Source organism: Megalobrama amblycephala, linkage group LG15 (assembly GCF_018812025.1).
Source record: "Megalobrama amblycephala isolate DHTTF-2021 linkage group LG15, ASM1881202v1, whole genome shotgun sequence".
Classification (NCBI taxonomy): domain Eukaryota; kingdom Metazoa; phylum Chordata; class Actinopteri; order Cypriniformes; family Xenocyprididae; genus Megalobrama; species Megalobrama amblycephala.
The window spans coordinates 21,445,888-21,468,096 of record NC_063058.1 but is presented as its reverse complement, the minus strand read 5'-3'; the positions used below and the strand labels follow the sequence as shown (position 1 = coordinate 21,468,096).

The 22,209-nt window shown below is 38.2% G+C and overlaps 1 protein-coding gene across 1 annotated transcript; it reads left to right on the top strand.

The window, feature by feature from the left end:
• The first annotated feature begins 1,958 nt into the window (after positions 1-1,958).
• hsd17b12a (hydroxysteroid (17-beta) dehydrogenase 12a) lies at positions 1,959-21,653 on the top strand. The gene is made up of 11 exons (XM_048158804.1): positions 1,959-2,277; positions 13,098-13,144; positions 14,597-14,672; positions 16,544-16,651; positions 17,048-17,112; positions 17,200-17,244; positions 17,668-17,702; positions 18,183-18,264; positions 19,257-19,322; positions 19,626-19,775; positions 20,584-21,653. The coding sequence occupies exons 1-11, from the start codon at positions 2,100-2,102 to the stop codon at positions 20,689-20,691; spliced, it is 960 nt and encodes a 319-aa protein (XP_048014761.1). The 5' UTR covers positions 1,959-2,099; the 3' UTR covers positions 20,692-21,653.
• The last annotated feature ends 556 nt before the right edge of the window (positions 21,654-22,209 follow it).

Here is a 22,209-nt window from a genome sequence, read left to right as displayed (position 1 = left end):
AACTGCTTTGTGACATATTGAAAACTTTCGTGTGTGATTATAGCCTTTCATATGTATATATATATATATATATATATATATATATATATATATATATATATATATATATATATATATATACACACACACACACACATAAGACATAGTAGCGTGAGGGCAATGCATAGAGAGAGGGGTTTCCACAGCCAGAGCATTTTACAATTCAAAATACTGACATTAAATTGTTTTTCTTGACCACACCGATGCTTTTTTCTACTAAACACAATGTGATTTACATGTTTCCTGCGTTACTTGAATTGTACACGTATCGGTGGGCTTATATTTTAGGTTAAGTTTCGGGTCGTGAGTGAAGCGAATGGCGACAGTGGGCATGGATGTGTTGTAGTGATCCAGTCTGTGTGGTAGTCTGACTGAATGTCAACGTGACAAGCTAGGCACGAGCAAAGAGCCAAACACGAGTTTCACCGCTTAAAACACTCGCGTATCGCTTTCGTGCCTGCATGCATGTGTGAGTCGATTAAAAATGTGTTTCACAACAGTTTACGGTGTACTTTTTCATGTCGCTCAGCTGCATACCTACTACGTGCCTATGTGTTTACATAACCATCCTCTCTTCCGCGTTAGTCGCGCCGAGAGTTCTCGCGATGTTTCGGTGCAGCGCTTTGTGGTAGTTGTAGTTTCGTGCGGGGCGATGTTCACCGTGGGAATTACGAATAATAAGCGTGTCTACATTATAAAATAAGCCGAGTTTCCCCCAAAAACACGGTTTAAATCATCTTAACTTAGGTTGTACGCTATTTACGGTGTAAAATAACCAATCCAAGCGCTTAAATCGCCTGTTGCTATGTAGAACTGGTGGAAAATGCACAAATGATTAATTTTGCAGCTCATTTAACAACACAAACAGTCAGCCGTAGACATGGAAACGCTTATTAGACAGATAGATAGATAGATAGATAGATAGATAGATAGATAGATAGATAGATAGATAGATATAGTAGAGAGAGGGCTTTCCACAGCCAGAGCATCTTACAATTCAAAATACTGACATTAAAATGTTTTTCTTGACCACACCGATGCTTTTTTCTACTAAATGAATGTGAAATACAATGTGATTTACATGTTTCCTGTGTTACTTGAATTGTACAATTATCGGTGGGCTTATATTTTAGGTTAAGTTTCGATAGATAGACAGACAGACAGACATATAGCTATACATTTATGTAATGTAAGCCTTTGTATGTATCCTATGTACGTATATTCACACTTTTATTCTTTATACAATGACTTTGTAATATTCAAAACACATAAATATCGTTTATTTTATGTCCTTTGTTACTGATACACTGAAAACAAGCGGATTTGCGGGATTTTTTTAAATTCACAAACGTTTTATGCGCTTCGGGGAACCAAGAAAATGGAAAAATAGCGTCAAACATGTGCGTATATCCAACTAAAATGCAGCAAAAAAGCTTTTTTTTCCCAGTGTATGACTCATTTGTGTGACAGCGCTGGTGAATGAATGTGACTGACGTTCGTGTCGACCAATAGAATCGCACTGAACGATCAGCAGGGGCGGGACAAAAGCAGTCCTCTTGGCCAATAAGCAACAAACTTCATTCATAAAATAGTGTGGGGGGTGATCGTTGGACGCGTGGGTTTGGAGGTTTCGTAACCCTGACTGAAACAGAAAAACCAGTTCTGAATCACAGCCAATGAAATTATTTGAATGGAGCTCACCGTAATGTTTGCCCAATCGCTTCTCACTCAGAAGAGTTTTCGGTCCGCCCCATTGAAACAGGCAACCGAATGAATGAGAATGGAATCTTTGTGATTGACGCGAACAATAGCCAATAAACGCTGAGTTGCGGTTGACTGACGCGAGTTTCGGCCAATCAGCAATGGACGTGGGCTCGCATGGGCGGCGGTGGAGTATGTGGGAGGTGTGCACTTAAATCTGGATAGACTAGTATGTTAGAGGAGTTGTAGGGGTGTGATGCCACAACCTGCTTATAAAGGGGCGCACACGTTGAAGCTTTTAAAGCAGTGCACAACGACTAATTTTGCAGGTCATTCACCACGCGCAGCCAGCCGTAGACATGGAGTCGTTTAACGTGGTGGAGACGCTACAGCCTGCCGTCACAGCGATCTTCTGGGTCGGTGCACTCACCACGGCCTCGCTGGCGTTGTTTCTGTTGTACAAGATCATCACTGGCTTTAGGATATGGGTGCTGGGAAACGGGGATTTTCTCTCTCCCAAATTGGGAAAATGGGCAGGTAAGTTGAACGACATGCGTTGGGAATGAGCGCAGGACATGGGTGGGATGAATGTAGTGCGCATTTGGCGCAGCCTTAAACTAAATAAAGATCAACTTCATGGATTTGGAGGAGGAGGGAGGGGGGGACTAATAATTTGAACTTTTTTTTTTTTTTTTTTGTTTTTTTTTTGCGCGTCAGATTCAATTGTCATATGTATGAAGGGCGAATGTTTATAACATTTATCCTTAAGGAAAGATTGGACTAATTGAGGCATTATGCGTATGGTCAGTGGAGGCGACGTGTGTCTCAGGTTGACTGATTGCGCCATGCATTCATATATTATGCGCAGATTGCATGTCACTATGAGTCATTCAGGTATTTCAGACTGGCATTTTTCAATATGGTCAACACTACTAATTAGATAAAAGTTTATAGTTGCAAAAGCGTTTATTTAATATCAAACGCAAGCAGATATTTCTATTATATATATGATTTTTCACATTTCCTCAACCGTTTATCCCTGGCCTGACCCAGTTATCCAGTTTCCCGGCTGCGCGTGCCAATATGCGTCCCGACAAACGCTGTTTTTCACACTGCTTCGGCAGTTTCGTTGGTAAAATGCGGTTTAGTCTTGTAGTTGATGTCTTTTTGGCCGCTCCATCACCTCACTGGAGCACTGAGGTTGGTTTTTGGCAACATGACGCAGTTTAAAACGCCAATCTTAATTATAATGCGGGTCCATACCACGTGCGGCATGTGAGGGGAGACGCAAATGTACAAACGCCGTGAGGTTCAACGCGAAGATTTTCTCTTGGACTCAATCGCACTTTCAATAGTGTTACTTCAAAACTCATCACACTGTTAAAGATTTTGAAATGGCTCATCATGCCATAGTCTTTCACTGCCTTGGATGTTGCCTAGGCAGCAGGTGCACCAGCACTCGACGCCCCTAGCGGTCGACTTGGGCATTGCGCATTCAAAGCGATTTGAGGGTCGCAGTATCTTCTGCTATGTTTCTGTAGAAAATCACTTTATCGAATAATGTTAGTTCATATGTTTATTTTTAAAGTATCAATAGTCAGCAGGTTTTAACCTACAACCCTTTAGTTTTCAGGGTTATTGTTACCCGTCAATGTTATACTTCACTCCAAAAAGAAGCAATCATGTTTTGCGTAAAAGTCTGTTGTGTTTTTTTTTTTTTTTTTTTTTTTTTTTTTTTTTTTTTTTTAAACTGTTTCATAACTGATAGGCAGAACCAATTACATCACCTGTTAGCAATGTGGTTTCCTGTATGTAGGTTAAAGGTTACCAGATTCGGTGCCAATTTTTGATAAACATGAAAAAGTGTGGTAGCTATATTGGTAAATAACAGCACTCAAACCAATTAATGGTCTGCAATCTTGCCTATATAGATGAATTTTTGGACTGTGATGTTTGTTTTTCGTTTTCTTATTAAATTATTAAAGTATATTGAGATTTTACTTCAACTCTTGTTATTTTACTTCAGCATAAACTAAAATCAGCACACTGTCATGATGAATACACATTTCACAATTCAAATAATACATTTTTTTAATGCATTTCATTACCTGCTTTAATGTCATTAAAATATCACAATGCAAAAAAATTAAGCTAATTTTTTTTCTTGATTTTGGAGTGAAATATGACCTCGACAGGTTTTGCGTAAGAATCGCGCCTTTTCTCACTCTGCAACACCACTCCCTTTCACAGTGTCATTTTGAACTATTTCCTTCATATATTCTGTAAGTGTGATGTCAGATATGGAGCTGATGAATGCCACTCCCTGAAACCAAAAAATCAGGGTACCAGTCGGACCCGTTCAGTTTAACGTGCGCTGTCGCTCACAGGTTTGAGGTGGCAGTGAGTAAGTGGAGATGGGGAAAAACTAGTTCCTCTTCCTGTCAGTCCAGAAGCACAGGTCTTGTCAGGTTGAGCAAGAGTGCGTTTCCAGATCTCGAAACTCTTTCCACATCGGTATGAGTGTAATTGATGGTTCTTTGACACGTTTGCAGTCTCTCCCTCCTCATCTCTTGCTCGGTGTGTTATCTTAAAGGCTTAGTGTATTTTTGCATGTTGATGGTGTGATGTCACATGTCAAAAGATGATGTGTTTTTGAAGATGTAATGTGCTGACTATGCAGTACCTTGAAGGTGAGTCATGAAGTGGAATGTATGAGAAAGAACCAAGATGAAAGGCCCTGTGGTGTGTTCCTGTAGTAAACAGGCTTTCCTTGCCTGAGACGCTTACGGGAGACTCCTGGTGTCATTCTTGGGAACTGCACCCAAGAATGGTAAAGGTTGTAAACCTGTGGTTTTGTTTTTGTGCATGATGATCTTGTAGCATTAGAAGGCTGTTTTAGATCATTGTTAATAGTCAGATGTGGCTTAGATTTTTACAATAAGCATCAGAGGTTCATCAGATCTCGATATTTTCCATAAAGGATATTTATTTTAGATCAATTAAGACTTGTTTTACATTGACATTACAAAAATTAAGCACGTTTTACCCCAAAAACATGGCGTATTATTATTATTTTTTGTAGTTCCCATTCTGTTCATTGGTGATTGTCGTCCTCATCTTAATAGTCATACCTATTAAGATATAAGATAGATGTAATACCCAGTATAAAGGCACTACAAATATTACCACAATGTCAGATAGTGTGTGTGTGTGTGTGTGTGTGTGTGTATATAATATAATATAATATAATAAACACACACACACAGTTGAACCAAAAATTATTCAGATATTTGATATATTTGTACTAGTGGGTGCAGGACACTGTAGTTGATTTATGTAAGTGAGGATAGCAAAATAAAGTAAACTGTGACATATTATACCCAAAAATTCTTCATACAGTGGACTTCCAGTAAAATTGATAAATTTGGAACCAAAAATTATTCAGACACTTTGTCACATTGTATCTGACATAATTAAAATTAATGTTTTCTGACACAGTTTAACACTTGGATCTTGTCCTATTTTATTACCCTTTTTTTTTTAAACTATAGTGAATAAACTGTAATAATGAAAATGTTCAAGGTGTCTGAATAAATTTTGGTTTGACTGTGTTTTTATATATATATATATCTCTCTCTCTCTTGGGCGAATTTTTGGACCGTGATGTTTATTTTTCAGGAGAATAATGCGTTTTCTTATTAAATTATTAAAGTATATTGAGATTTTACTTCAACTCTTTATTTTACTTCAGCATAAACTAAAATCAGCACACTATCATGATGAATACACATTTCACAATAATACATAATACATAAATAACACATTTTTTTTAATGCATTTCATTACCTTTTTTGCATGTGTGGTGTTTTTTTTTGGGGGGGGGGGGGGCATCAAAACTGCTTTTAATGTCATGAAAATATCACAATGAAAAAAAAATTAAGCTAATTTTTTTTTCTTGATTTTGGAGTGAAATATGACCTCGACAGGTTTTGCATATAATATAATATAATATAATATAATATAATATAATATAATATAATATAATATAATATAATATAATATAATATTATATTATATTATATTATATTATATTATATTTTTATATTTTATATATATAATTATTTTTTATTTTTATCTTTTTTATTTATTTTTTTTTAAGCGGCATAATGTGATTTCTTATTTTTAATGTAGGGGTGACCTATGACCCAGACATGTTTTTTGACAGGATTCGTGACATTTGAATGTTAAGGACTTCCATCCGTCTCATAGACGCAAGAAACAAACTACATTAAGAAGCCACGTGAATCTTTTCCAGTTTATCAGTGTATAAGGGCTGAGTATAAGAGAGTCTTAGTAATTTTGGTTCCAACTGGCAGGTTTCAGTTTCAGTGATGGTTTGTGTCTGGTGCAGTGTACTGTGTGAACAAGGTATGTTGGCCTTTCTCTCAGCTGAGCTGTGATGCTGACCGAGCAGCGCGAGGAAGCCAGAATGAGAGCTTCATCACCCCCCCCACCCTTCCCCATCTCTCTTGTCCTCCAGTGGCTCACTTCATCCTTCCTTAGAACACTAAATGTGTTTGAAAATCACAGTTATGTAATAGAGCTGCAGTCATTCATAGGGATGGGGGCGATTGTGTCACACAAACTTGCTTTGACATTCAAAATCGAAGGTTTTTCAGTTTAAAAACCACTTCTGGCTCGGGCCTTTAGGTTGAAACTCACCAGTTTGTTATAATACACTCAACTTTTCTTTCTTAAACTACTGTATATGCACACGTTTGTGAATAGCCCATTCATGCTAGCCAAATGTGAATGAAACGCATTCGTGTGAGAGAGTGAATGTCGGCTGCGCAACTTGTGAATGTGTGAGCCCTTGTGCTTCGTGAATGATGCCAGAGTGTGCCTGGCTCTTGTGTTAAGAGGTGGGGGTCTTCAAAGAGAACGCTGCCGTTCATGTGACTAACACGCTCGTTGCCACGTGCCGGAACCGAGGATGATGGGTAAAATTGCAACCCCCCTCTCCTCCTCTCTCTGTCTAAGCCTATCTCCATCCTCCATCTCTTGCTCATCCCCTCACTAAGAACCCCTCTCCCCCCTCCTGAATCTGTTTGTTCGCCCTCTGCGAACCCCCACCCTCCCTTTTCTCTTCTCTGTCACGACTCGGCTCCATTTATTTATTTATTTCCTGGAAAAGGAAATCTTCCATCTGGCGTTTTAATATTAGGCCTACACATCCCATTCTGTGTAGCAGACGTTTAATAGGATCTTTTTATGGCCAAAATATAAAAAAATATACTCATTTAGAAGCTACTTTCCCCTTTTCCCCTTCGCTTTTATAATGCGGCTCATACAGTATCTTTACCTCAGTCCTCCGTGACGCTTTTGCACATGTTTAACGCGAAAAAAACACACCGGCGTCCAAAAAATATACCAAGTCTATGTTTAGATGTTTTGAATTATTTCTGTTCCAATTATTTTTTTTTGCAAGGAGGAGACTGTTGTGAGGAGAACTATTGATTTTTCACTTTTTTTTTTGGTGCGCATGTGACTTTTTGCTGCTATTTCTGATATTGCACCCTCTCACCCCCACATTGCTTTTTTTTTTTTTTTTTTTCTTCAATCCACCTTTATCCGAGCATAGATGCTATTTTGGGTGCTGAACTGCTCTGGTGTGTAGTTTTTTCCTGCTGGCCATGTGACTGGCTTGTGCTATTTAAAGCACGATGCTGCTTTGGGGGGAGTGGGCGGAGGTGTTAGCATTCTGCAGTGCTACTGAGCCAAGAACGGGAACGGTTCATTCATGGTGGGAGAGAGAGAGAGTGATGCGACAGATTGCATACAGTAGTGGATGGCCGAATCCCCCTTCATTTTAATCACGCTACACTGGACTCCTTTGTTTTTAAGCACTGTTTTCGTTCACGATTGTCCTCTGCTGCTAGCATAAAACCCCTGTTCCATAAGAGCCGGTCAGCTTTTGCTTTTTTCTCTCTCTCTCTGTACCGACGGCTCTACAATGAGCTGGGTTGCTGGGGGATGCAGCGAGAGAGAGAGAGGGAGAGGGAGAGAGATTGAGGGTGAGCGGGCAGCATCTTGTTGGTATTCAAGTGCTGCGGCTGTTCCAGACGAGGCAGCTATTTTTACTCACTCGGCTGCTTTTTTTAGCGCTGGAATATTGAGTCGGAGGAGGGCCAGTGCGCATGCGCGGCTCCGTATTTCTGAACGTACTGTTCGTGAACGTACCCGAGCACGACTGCTCGTGCCATTTCGTGCTTGCAAAGGGGGCTTGCTAATAATGTTCATGCTACACCATGCTACACTTTAAAAACAAAACAAAAAAACATTTGAACAACGTTTTTAATAATCTAAATAACCCCTTTCCACAAAAAAAAAAAAAAGGATAAGAAAGGATTTATGAGTGTTAAAGGGATAGTTCACCCAAAAATGAAAATTCTGTCATCATTTACTCACCCTTAAGTTGTTCCAAACATGTAAGAATTTCTTTGTTCTGCTGAAGGTATTTGGAAGAATGTCAGGAACCAAACCGATACCCCCCCCCCCCCCAGTTACTGACATTCTTCCAAATATCTTCCTTTGTGTTGAACAGAACAAAGGAATTCATACAGGTTTGGAACAACTTGAGGGTGAGTAAATGATGATGGCAAAATTTTTGGGCGAACTATCCTTTTAACACTCATAAATCCTTTCTTACTGTACAGTGTTTTTTTGTTTTGTTTGTTTTTTTTGGGGGGGGGGGGTTTGTGGAAAAGGGTTATTTAGATTATTAAAATGTTGTTCAAACTAAGAAAATGTTTGTTTGCTTTTTTGTTTTTAAAGTCCCCCTGAAATCAAAATGTAAGGTGTGTTTTTTTTTTTTTTTTTTTTTAGCTTTTAGTATGAATATGTTAGTCTTAATGTTAATAAGCTGATGTGTTCCAAAACAATGACAAAATTCGCATTTATGAGATATAAGCATTCAAAACTTAGCCTCTCGCTTCCGCTAAAATGTATCACGGATTTTCATGACATCACATCGCACTTCAGCTTCTCATCAAATCTTCGGTCCAATCAAATGCTCTCTAGAATCTGAAGTCCCGCCCCCTCTTACACTCAACAGACGCTGAAGCTGCGGCTGAAATTGGTCATTTGTTCACACATTTACTAGTTTCTACATGGTGAATGGCACATAGTGCACTATACAGAGAATAGGGATAGTGTAAATATGCTTTCCATTGACGCGAATGAAGTCCGTTTTCGCATTTGTGCTCGTGCTGCGGCGTTTCACGTTACACTATCTGCTCTGGCCCAGGGACACGAGAGCACAGATTGGATCATATCCGCGAGTCGGCTCAGACCATGAAAGGTATCGGATCCATTTGAATTCTGCACAGAATGCTGTATTTTAAAGTGATATAGAGGAGATTAGGAGGAGAAATGGTTAGATGTTAAAAGGAAACGGAGGTTTTACTGAGTTTAACGGCTCTGGCCAAGCTGTGATATAAACAAAATGCTATTCGACATATTTCCGTCTTCCTGTTTCAGTTGAAATTACATCAACGCTATGTCTTGGAAAGCGCAGCATTATTCACTTCAGCGGGCCTTTAAGAATCAGTGGCGCCTGCAGCTGTACGGCTGTACGCACTGTGCATAGCCTACCTTGAGAGGGCGCTAATTAATGCCTTTTATTTTTTCCATAACTTTTAAATTGATTATTAAAATCTATCTGCGTACACTCATGACATATTAAGAGAGCATGAGAGAATGAAAATAAATAAAGGTGTGCGTTTGTGTGTTGTAAAGTCAAGTGTTTATGTGCGTCCATGGGTGAGCGTGGGGTTATTATGGGTGAAAAGAAATCTGATTGGCTAGTTTGGTTTCGTCTTTTTTTTTTTTTTTTTTTTTTCCCACACATGAAAAATGAAGTTACAGATAGTTAATGTTTAAAAACGGGCTCAAAACGAGTAAACGCTCTCTAAAACGGCTAAATTCGACTGAAACATTTGCAAAAAGGCCTAAAAAAATTGGAGAAATGAAGCCTATTAAATCTTTGAAGCTTTTCTCTATATGTTTCGGGAAAGGTTATTATCAAGAGTGTCGAACAGCGCCATCTTGAGGCAGGTAAAATGTACGGCACCCATAAACTTGAGTGCGCAATTGCGTTGTTTTAAAAGCCTGACGAAGCTAAATGTGTTTATTTCAATAATATAATTCACATATTAAAGTTTGGCAATAGATGAAATGGATCAACAAAAAACAATAATTAGGCCTCTAATAATAATAATAATACTAATGCATACTGAGTTGTTTGAGGCAAGTAAATTGTGCTGTTATTTATTTATTTATTTTTAAATACTATTTATATGACAGAACATATGATGATGTAGTATAGGCTACAGGCTTATATATTTAAAATGTTTAGTAAATAGACTTGAACTTCCCTGTTAAGAATTGTTCACTGAATTTCTTTAGGGAACCAAAAAAAAATGGTTCTATGGCATCACTGCAAAATCAACCTTTTGGAACCTTCTATTTTTAAGAGTGCACTCTTAAAAATAAAGTGCAAGTCTTTTAATGTGTCCGCTTGCATATAGCTTCATGGGTTGTCTCAGATTAAGGTGTTTTTGTGGGATATATTTGGGTTTTGATGGGTGGCAAAATGATTCAAATGCTTTAAAAATCATCCTCCGAATGGTCCCCAGATAATCTAGATGTTGATTAGTCTTGGACTAATTAGTCTTAAATTTTGATCGTTGTTGACCGTAGAAAGACCTCAGTGTGGATGAGCGCGTCTCTATAACCCCATCCTTGCGTGGAATTCTGGGAATTGTCCCCAAGCTCTCCTCACTCTGTGTTTTGAAGGTGTACGTGCACACCTGCACAATTGACTGAAAGCATGGAATTCCTTAAGTTTGGGGAAAAGGTGAAACGCATATACCGGATCTTCTGTGAAATGTGGTCCCATGCATGTCATTTTTGGTGGTTTGCTTTTTAAATGCTTCTTTGTTAAAGGAACAATCGTGGTGCAGAATTTACTGTTTTGATCAAATGAAGTGTGTATACAAGATTTTACACCTCCATAACGTGAGTTTTATACTTCAGCCATATCCTCACGAGCTCTTGCCATTGTTCAGGGGATGGCTCACCCAAAAATTAAAAATGTAATTTACTCACCCTCATGTTTGGTTCCCACTGACTTCCATTGTATGGACAAAAAACACTGAAACATTACTCAGAATATCTTCTTTTATGTTCCACACAAGAAAGTCAGACAGGTTGGAAACAACATGTTGGTGAATAAATGATGACACAATTTTCATTTTGGGCTGAACAATCTCTTTAATGTACTTTGTCCCATTGAGACGACACCAGAGTGTGCTTCATTCTTGGGATGAATTTGAAAAGGAGCTTGTGAATCACCTTCTTTTGTTCCTTCTCTCTTTCGATCCAGTGCTCTCACTCCCGTTGTCGTGCTCTCTCACTTTCTACCCACATCTGACTTTGCGCAGTCCACCCCCCCCCCCCCCCCGTTTCTATTTTTAGCAGCCCCCAGGATCCCTCCTCACCCCTCCTGTGCTGTCGTGCTCTACAGACGTCATAACCCCCCCATTCTCTACCCCACAGCCCTGTTCTTGCGAATGACCACTGCCCATGCCACACTTTGATCAGCCATCACGCATTTTGTTTCTTAATGTTTGCTTTTTGTGTTTCCATGTATGTTTTGTAAAACAAGAGCATTATGGGACATTGAGATGGTCGTAGTTATATTAGTAATATTGCTAAGCATCACAAAATGGAATGTAAAATATGATAGTTTTCAAAAATTTATATATTGGTTGCACAGATTGCCCCGCCCCCTACTCATGCCATTGGCTGAGGCAGTGTTGTTGGTCAGAATTGTGAAATGACAAAAATGTTTTGGAAATACCTTAGAGACAGTGCTTATACTTCTTGTGGTAAACAACCTACAAATGGTTTCCTTGTAGTTGTTTGTTTGTTTGTTTGTTTGTTTGTTTATATATGAAAGAATTTTAACATAAAGCTAAAGTGTTTTTTGTCTAAGAACCACTGCATTGTGTGAAATACAGCTAGAGTAAATTTTAATATTTTTATAAGATCTTATTAAATGCAACAACAAAAACAACAGGTTTCTTGAACACTGTTCCTGTCTGCCATTGGTCAAACAGATGGCTCTGCCCCAAACCTACACTATTGGTTGAGCCAGTGTTACCATGTTGGGCTCGTCTGGTATTTTCAAAACATTTCTGTTGTTTGAGAATACTGAGTCAGTGTTTACACTTTTTAAGGATGTCAAATTGCTTACTTATTGTTGCCTTTACATATTAAAGGTACTATAGAGGATGTTTTGTTTTATAAATTTTTGCAATATTACTTGAAACTGTCTTTACTAACTGATAAAAGACTATTTATTAGGTGCACTGAAAGGAATAATATCAATATACATCATCGAGGTAGGGCCATAAAAACATCAGCCAATCGTTTACGTGATCATCGCGTAAACGATTGGCCCTCTGGATTGTCAATCACTGCCATGACGTTCCTTGTGAAAGACGTGCGCGGCTGCGCGCTCCAGTAACTTTCCACACTCTACAGGCGCCGCATGCAATGTTTTTGTCAGGAGACAGGAGTAACAACTGCAGATTATGAGTTACCTGCGGTGAGTCCGACATAATGAATCCACTAACACGACACAGCGAATGCCGGTGGTAAACACTCGTGTTCCAATACTCGTGCACGAGTTTTGGGAGGCGTTCCCTCGAAATGAGCTGTGAAGGAGGGGGGTTGTTCTTACGCATGCGCTCATTTCAAAAACTCACTAAACAGTCTTTGGTTTCTCAGTCAATGAAAAGATCCTCTTTAGCACCTTTAAGCTAAGATGAGAGTATTTTAATGTCAAAAAATGTTGCTCAGTTTTGAGAAAGAAGCGCTGCATTGTGTGAAATATGCCTGAAGTTGTTAGGATCTTATTAAAAGCAACAATAAATCATGTTTCCTGAACAACCCTGCTGTCTGCCATTGGTCAAACAAAACTCTGCCCCAAACCGACACTGCTGGGTGTTGGGCGAGTTCCTGGTTGGGGTTCTCAAACTAGTTTTGAAAATGCCACTTTTTAGGGAAATCAACCTACAAATGGATACTCAAATATAGGAAGTGTTCGGACATCAATATAGTGACACCCTTCGACTCCAAAGTCCCTTAGATGGCAGTTTAGCAGGTGTAATGTTGTTTTTATTTGGACCTGGTGTATATGAGTACCTTTTGATAAGTTTGTTTTTGGAGAAAAATGAGTAATTGAGCTGCCGCAAACACTGATCCTGTCTATTTCTTTCTACTTTTTCTAGTTGTGACGGGAGCCACGGATGGGATTGGGAAATCCTATGCGGAGGAGGTAAGGGTTTCTCTTCTTATTTATCTCTTCGCTCCACGGAAAGCACAGTGACTCATCACAAGACAGAGGTTTCACTCTGAGGCCAAGAGAAGGAGGGTGACTAGAAGACTACTGGTGGAAAAAGACCTGTTACCTCAAATAACTCGTACAGTTATGTCACTGCTCACTCCAAAGTTAACATCAAGCTTCATCTTTAGCTTTTTCATAATGGTTAAAAGTAACGTAAATGTGAAGGCATGACTGTTTTCAAACAGGTTTCCGCTTGGACGCTAGCCTCGTTTGTTATTGGTCAAACAGGTAGCTCCGCCCACAAACCATGCCATTGGTTGAGGCACTGTTGTTGTGCTGGTCAAATCTCAAACAGAAATATTTTGAAAATGACAGTGTATAGACCTTATGTGCCGGATAAACAAACGTGCAGCCATCTTTCGAATTTTGCATTTGAACTTCCGTTTTTGTGGGAGCTCTGTGTATTTCTATAGCATCGCTGTCAAAGAGTAATTAACTGGTGAAGTGGATTTACTTATTGTAGAGTTAACAAAAGTTATCATGAGCATTGTAATGTTTGAAGTGGAAATACAAACTGGAAGACGGAGCGCAGTGCTGAAAATGGGCGGAGCTACATAACGTCTATACTCTCTCCAGGGAAATCCGCTTACTTCTAGTTGTTTTTACGTAAGGCTAAACGTAAGATTTTATGCTGTAAATATTAGGGCTGGGATGATACATCCATTCTCGATACAATGATTCTGTATCGATTCTGATATTTTCTCTTGAATCGATTCTAAGCTTAGTTTTAACAGCAGATGGCGCTCTTGGCTAGTTTTTAACCGCACACTCAAATGCTCATTAAGAAGAGCGATTGTGAGTCATGTAAGTGGTTAAATATACTTGCAGAATGCTCAGAATGCTTTTATGACACGAGATTAATGTAAACAGCCCAATGTGAACACCCTTGTAATTCGCTACAAATCTTTTCGAACTTTATGAATGATTATTTCAGGTTTAAGTGGTGTGAAAGGAACTGGAAACAAGAAGAGTACGGGTGTTTCTAAAGCACAGTGCCATCTGCTATTAAAAACTAAGCTCAGAATCGATTCAGGAGAGAATCGCGATACGTCGGAAAATATCAGAATCGCTCCAGATTCTTTGTATCGAGAATCGATCTATTGTCCCAGCCCTAGTGAATATCAAGTTTTTGTCGAAAGCTCATATTTATTCTGTTGATACCCTTGGAAAGGTTATTAATCCAGTCAAGACTAAAATAGTCTTAAATATCCCATGTAGTTTCTGTTTTTAAATGAATAACTCAATATGGTTTTTGCCCTGAAAATGGCCAAAGAAGCTGATATGGATCACTTTTAGGAGTTCTCATGGCAGTTATTAACACGCATGCTTTGCATTGCTTCTCTGTTATAAATGAGATGATTCAAACTCTCTTCTCTCTCTCAGCTTGCTCGACGAGGATTCTCCATGATGCTCATCAGCCGTTCCCAGGAGAAGCTCGACGACGTGGCAAAGTCTCTCGGTTAGTGTTCGGCCATCTGTGTGTGTGTGTGTGTAGCAAACTACAGTGCTCATCTCTGTGAATGACAGACAGTCCTCCTGATGTTAATGAAACAAGGTTTATTTTTAGCCCTGTCCTGAGAGGCAGGGTGGGGGCCTGGTTCACTGACTGGGCGGAGAGCTGATGCAGCCTGGCAGGAGTGCACAGTCAAAGGTCCACGCAAGCTCCAGGGGTCATGCACGACACTTCTCAGAATAAGGCCGAACCACTGTTTGCCTTTCCTGTTCCAGTAAATGTGAATTATTTGGATGCTACATCAGTGCTCACATGATGTACACAAAGCATGAAGTCCTTCCGTCTGTCCAGACACTAGTGCTAAATGACCAAACATCGACCGTTCAGACCAGTCAGATGTGTGAAGGAGCATGACTGTTATAACTTGATTCCTCTACTATCACATGAAATTAAATTTTGCATATAATTGTACTGTTCATTTGTTCGAGACATTGAGGCTTTTGGTGTGAAAGCAATTACCACATCAATCTCTTTATATGCAATGAACCAAACCAAACGAACTTTTTATAATGTAATACATAATTATTTTAGTATTATTTATATACTATCTATTAATATTTTGAATGAGTTGCTTTTATTTTAGTTTAAGTTTTAGTAATATTATGCGTTATTGTCATGTTTGTAAGTTTGTTTTAAAATATTTCTATTTGGCTTTAAATCACTTCTATTTCAGTTTTGGTTTTAGTACTTTATTTTATTTTAATTTGGCATTATTTCAGTTATTGAACATGACTTTTAAGAGTTTTAGTTAACAATAACACTGGTTTTATTATTTTATAGTATTATATAAAATAATGTTGTAGTATTTAGTATTTATTATTTATTATTATTATTATTATTATTATTATTATTATTATTATTATTATTAATCTCTCCCGCCGCCTCCTCTCAATGTTAAAGGTACTTTGTTTTTTGGGGTTTTTTTTTATTTTTATAAATGGTCATTAAATTTGCTCTTTTTTTCCATCCTCCATTTTCTTAGTATGAATGAGATTGTGAATGGGAGTTTTCCAGTACTGATTTGTCCCCAATATGTGCACTGAATAATGAACATGCCTTGATGGCCCATGATCAGCTCTGGAAAGGAATAATTTAAGCTCTATGCTGTACTTCTTTTTACTATAACATGTTATTAAAATCAACTTTTAGCTGTCTTAAATGCATGCACTTAACTGTTGAGGTTAGAAGGGGAAATACCCAGTACCGCAGTCATGCTGGCAACACAGAATGTGGGGAAGGTTATGGCTAGTCACGAACTAGGATGTAATTTGCCAAACCTAGTTCTCAAATCTAACATTTGCATTAATCACCCTCCATTTGGGGTGTTAGAAGTCACAGAGAGCAGTATCTCACAAGCCCCCAGAACAAAAAAGTCTTTGGAGCTCATTAATGTGTGTGTTCTTGTTCTTAAAATAACCCTTCGATTATATATAAAAAATGCTTCTCGCTGCGAGACCTGAGAGGAATTTTCCTCTCATAACTCAGTGGAACAGTGTTTAGACAAATGAGCCTTTGGACAATAAATTCTAATTGCTGCAGGCACCTCAAACAAGCAGAGGATGGGAGATGGAGGAAGTTCCTCCGATTTTTTTTTTCCCCCCTTTTTCTTGGTACGCAGCGCCCCCTGCTGGCCAGGAATCTGTGTTTTGGTGCAATGGGCAAAGTCCCAGAGAAGTTATTTTTAGAACAGCAGCAATAGCAGGGATGCCTGATCTTGGACCGAGTGCCAATATTAGGTCTGCAGCTGGAACGATGACCGTTTCAACAGTTTTGCGTCTTTTCTCTGCGTTTAATGTCTTTTATGTCTCTAATTACAGAAAGCGCATATAATGTGGAAACAAAAACCATCGCAGTGGACTACAGTCAGGCTGATATCTATCCTAAAATTGAAAAGGGTCTTGCTGGACTGGAGATTGGAATCCTCGGTAAGGTTTTTTTTTTTTTTCCTCTCTCTCTCAACGTGGAGCCTTGAAAGTCTTGAAAGTAACACAAACCTTCAAAGTTGGAAAGCTGACACATACACAACTTTCATTCACGATTCCCTGTCAGTGTTGTTTGAAACCGCTTTTATTTGGCCCCATATTCTGTTTTTTTTCCCCTTCTTTTCACCTGAAATCGTGATAGTTTTATATATATATATATATATATATATATATATATATATATATATATATATATATATATATGTCTGTGTTTAGCGCTCACGTCTCATTCCTGATGCTTTATCGCCGCATAGTGGTGATCCTCGGAACATTTCAGATACACATTCTCAATCGCATTCAACCACATCCAATCTTCTATTTTTGTCTCTTGATCCATAGTTAACAATGTGGGAATCTCCTATCCATACCCCGAATTTTTCCTCCACATCCCTGATTTGGAAAACGTGAGTTTATTCTTTTTCTGAGGAGGTTTAAATATTAGTAGCCTCATTACTCATAAGAAATATTCACCTGTACATTTCCTTTTGCAGTTCATCACTACCATGATCAATGTCAACATCACCTCAGTGTGCCAAGTAAGTACTAGCTGCTGAAGGGTTTCGGAATTCTTAATTTTGAAATTTTAAATTTGAAAAGGTAAAAGTACTGCAACGTGACCACTTTGATGTACTCCTTCTGTTGTACCTGTTCTCTCTCCCTGTGTTTTGCTGATCTCCACCAACGCTTCCCGTGTTCACCACCCACGCTTGCGCGCTCTCTCTCTCTCTCTCTCTCTCTCTCTCTCTCTCTCTCTCTCTCTCTCTCTCTCTCTCTCTCTCTCTCTCTCTCTCTCTCTCTCTCTCTCTCTCTCTCTCTCTCTCTCTCTCTCTCTCTCTCTCTCTCTCTCTCTCTCTAATGCAATATTAGCATTTCAGATTTTGAATGTTGTCTCAAGTCATTTTGAAGCATGCAAGTCTTTGTCTAACTCCTTTTTAATTTGTCCCCTTTTCTTTTGCCAGATGACTCGTTTGGTTCTGCCCAGAATGGAGGCAAGGTGAGTCCTGAAGCAATAACTGGTGTTTATTATTAAAACATCCTCCCAGCTTGTGACTGGAATTCCAAACATGACCGCTGTCACTAAAAGGGAATTCAGTGCAGCTTTTCAAAACAGGGTTTTTCCTCCTGAGTGTCACTCCCCTCCTGTCCCCCCCCCCCCCCACACTCTTTGTATAAAATTGTAAAGCAACAATGCACCGATCCGATTGGCTACCCTGGAGTCACATGCAACATGCAGGCCAATAACGGAGCTGGGCAAATTTTGTAGAAATAGGTCCAACCCTCTGCACTCCCCAGCACTCTGCTGCAGGGGTACTGCATGAGAAAGCTGGTGCCATGGCAACACGCATGGCGACCATCATTAGACGTGTGTTGATGTGACGGCTGCTTTCAGGTTTCCGCAGCTGGAAAAAGACCCTGTTTGATGTCAATGTCAAACGTGATCAGTTGAAATAAAGTTGGCCTTTTTTCATTGCAGAGCTAAAGGTGTCATCCTCAATATCTCCTCTGCCAGTGGCATGTTCCCCCTCCCACTGCTGACCATCTACTCCTCCACCAAGGCAAGTTCTTCAGAGAAATATCAGTGGTCATAATTGTTTCAGAAAGAAGTTAAAGGCACAATATGTAAGATTTTTGGATTAAAATATCCAAACACCACTAGAACAGTGTTATATATTTTGTTGACTTGTGTACTTAAAGTATCCCAAATGTTTCCAAGAATGTTTCAATCCAGGGAAACAAGCAGTTTTAACCAGGACACGGACCATGTCCGTGTGTCGCCTATCAATGACATCATACCTGCGTTACCCACGATTTCCAGTTTTATTTTGTAGAAACCATGGAAACGCCACAATATGTGTTTTATTAGACAAGGAAACAACTGTTTGGAGACATTTATAGACAGAAAACTAATCATTGTTATATGGCTCAACAGGTTTAGTCTTATTGTTTGAATCTCGTTTTCTTGATTTTATATTAATGATATTCTAATATCAATCTAGCATACTGTAGTGTGCAACAAGTTTGCCATAGCTCCAGCGTCCTCGTTCAGCTCTCACAGCACTCGGCCCTGCTCTGCTTCATACTACAGTAACGTTAATAATCTCATCCATGAACATGATTTCTGAGTCCCATCGGATTCTTTTTCACTAGGTGTTAGGTGAAGATCTCCCATGATTCCGCACTCAAACTCGGCGTCATCAAGCTACGCCTTTCATTTTGAATCGGTGACCTCTAGCGGCGCAAAATCTACACATTGTGCCTTTAACTTGGTCACAATTGTTTATTTATTAGTATTGGTCGATAATGTATATTTAATAGTTTGTGCAAATTTTTTTGTATTTTTACATTTAGATTACCTTTGCCATCATCTAATGCTCACTTAAAGTTGAATCTTTAAAAACAATAATTTAATAACACTATTAAATGTGCAAATCTCAAAGTGAGTATACAATTTTCATACTGTACACTATAATGTTATGCCTAAATTCACATGCAGCATTTAGAAAATATTTATCTTTTTAGAGGATGATTTTTACTTGTTTTTCTACAGGCTTTTGTGGACTACTTCTCACGTGGACTTCAAGCAGAGTACAGGTGCAAAGGGATCATCATCCAGGTGTGAAAACTGTCATTAAATGCTACTTTACTGCTGTAATGTGCAATATTACAGAGTGAAACATTATTAAATGGAGGGAAGAAGTCATAGAAATCAAGTTTTATATATATATATATATATATATATATATATATATATATATATATATATATATATATATATATATATATATATATATATATATATATATATATATATATATATATATATATATATGGTGTATATGTAAATATAATGATGTACAATATACATAAGCCTATGAAAAAACTCTGAAAATAACGAATGTCTCTGTCCCTGCCACAGAGTGTGCTGCCTTTCTTCGTGGCTACCAAGATGACGAAGATCAGGAAGCCAACCCTGGACAAGCCCACCCCTGAACGCTATGTAGCTGCTGCACTAAACACTGTGGGACTGCAGGACCAGACCAACGGCTATTTCCCTCATGCCGTCATGGTACGACTGCCTGAACGCCCCTCTTCAAATCTACCTAGCACGGTTTAATACAGTTCATTCATTAGCTATGTTTCCACCCAAAGTTGCAAATTTAACTTTGTGCTTTATTTGCAAATGTTTTATGAGTTTTTATATAAATAAGTAACGCAAGTTACTTTTTCACTTTTTTTTTTTTTTTTTTTTTTTTTTTTTATACACATTTATCATTTTTGAAATGCAATCTCAGAATTTTACACAAACCTGTAATAATTAACTATATTAAATTACACAAATATACTTTATGTATTTAATCTTACTTTATTAACCAATGTCTCTTCTGCTGACCTTCAACTATCTAATTCAACCAGACTAATAAGCAAAAATTACTTTAGATTTAGAAATAAGTTTCCTTCCTGCATCCTATTCTTTAATCCAGTATTGCAGCACAGCTGAAAGGTTTGTTTGAGCTGCGCCCTCTACTGTACAGGTGTAAATATGCATTTCCTTCAGCCTGAGGCTTATTCATTCACTTTTGGTGTGAAAGGGCCTTTACATTTGCCAAAAATATAACTTTTTTTTGTTCTTATTAAAAAAACAAACAAAAAAAACAAGCAAGCCCAGCCCAAGTGAGGAAAAAGTAATGCAAAATAATGTAATGCATTACTTTTCATAAAAAGTAACTAAGTAACGCAATTAGTAACACAGTTTTGTTATCCATTACTTTTAAAAGAAACTTTCCCCAACACTGTCCCAAAATGTGCATAAAAATAGGTGGATTGAAACCATGTTTGTCACCCCTAACCTTGTTTCTTATCTTTGCGTCCTGCAGGGCTGGGTGATCGCCATCCTGGCCCCCATCAAGCTGGTCATCTGCCTGGGCCTGCGCTTGAACAAATCCCAGCGCGGCGGATACCTCAGGAGGAGAAAACTGCGATAGGTCGAGGACATTGTGTGATGGAAACAAAACAGGACAAGATGTTTTATTGAATATATGTGCTGAGATTTGAGATTCATTTTGAATCTTGCATCTTTGAAGTGCTTCCTCTTATAACACATAATTGATTCTTTTTGTGTGTGTGTGTGTGTGTTAAATGTGTTTGATAAATATCTGGACATGATCATGTTCCACAATGACTCGTTGTTGCTGAAATGGGAGGACCAATCTTTCTTTATAGGGTGAACAAAGGGTTACATTTTTGGAGGGAGGGTTTTGTAAGCAGAGGGCTATTTATATGGTGGTGGTGTTTTATATTTATTTAATTACTAATATATATGTATTTCCTTTTATCTGGGATAATCTACTTGCACTCTTCTTGTTAACTGCCAAAAACTTGTTTGCAATCTTGCCCTATAGTGATAAATGGGTGTTGGCCTTTCTTATCATGAATTTAACATATTTAGCAAATCAAAGGTGGCTAATTTTTGAATGCTGTACTGTATTGATATAAAACCAAAGGTCTGATTTAAGTGTATTTTTGTACATTGGCCTTTTCAGGCTGGAAGTTTACCTGTCAACTTTGGTTTATTTAAAAACCTGTGCCTTTTTTATAGAATATAAAACTTGGTCACATTTATTGAAAGGAGATCTAATGCACGTTTACATGATTTTCTCTGCTGAAGACTTTAAGGTGTGGTGGAATGTCACCAGTTTGTCTTGGGTTTCATCCAAAGATGGATCTGAGGAGTACCTCCATTGCTTGGATCTCTGTATGATTGTTTATGGACCAGTGCCAGTCAAGTTGAAATATCCAGGTGGTTGATCCTCATTTGTCGCCCCTGGTTAAAAACGTGAATGTTCTCATTCCAGACGTGTCGAAGAGTGGAACACAATGTGCTGCTTTACTGATGCATGACAATCTCAAGTGGTTGTTTGTTAATAAAAAAATGACTTTTCTGTAATTATTTTGTATTTGTCTTTTTTTAAATAAATTTTATGAAACTGTGAAGGTTTATTTATTTAATTATTTGTATGTTATTAGGTTTCTATTAAAGGGATAGTTCAGCCAAAAATGAAAATTCAGTCATTTACTCACCCTCAAGTTGTTCCAAACCTGTATAAATTTCTTTGTTCTGCTGAACACGAGATCTGTTTGGTTACAAGCATTCTTACAAATAATTTTTGGTTTTAATTTTTGGCTGAACTATCCCTTTAAATTTACTAAAAGAACATTAATTTCTCCTGAATGAAGCACAAATTTTCAAATGTAATGCAGAACAGATCTGCAGCAATCAGTGTTTACACGTACACAATAAAGCTTCAAGGTTTAAAGCTTTGCCAAGCATTTTACAACCATCTCCTACTTCAGTAAAACTCAATCTTTCTTTCTAATCTGACTTTGTGTAAATAGCAAGGCAAGAATAATCTTCATTGTGCAATCAGAATGCAGTTAACCGTGTTTATCAGGTATTTAACATTTTTCACAAGATACTTTGCCTAATGCCTGTATAAAATTTA

Excerpts from the sequence above, each read along its gene's own strand:
- hsd17b12a (XM_048158804.1), top strand. The coding sequence starts at position 2,100 with ATGGAGTCGTTTAACGTGGTGGAGACGCTACAGCCTGCCGTCACAGCG. Across the intron at positions 17,113-17,199 it reads ACATCCCTGATTTGGAAAAC|TTCATCACTACCATGATCAA; the intron begins GTGAGTTTATTC and ends TTCCTTTTGCAG. Across the intron at positions 19,323-19,625 it reads GCAAAGGGATCATCATCCAG|AGTGTGCTGCCTTTCTTCGT; the intron begins GTGTGAAAACTG and ends TCCCTGCCACAG.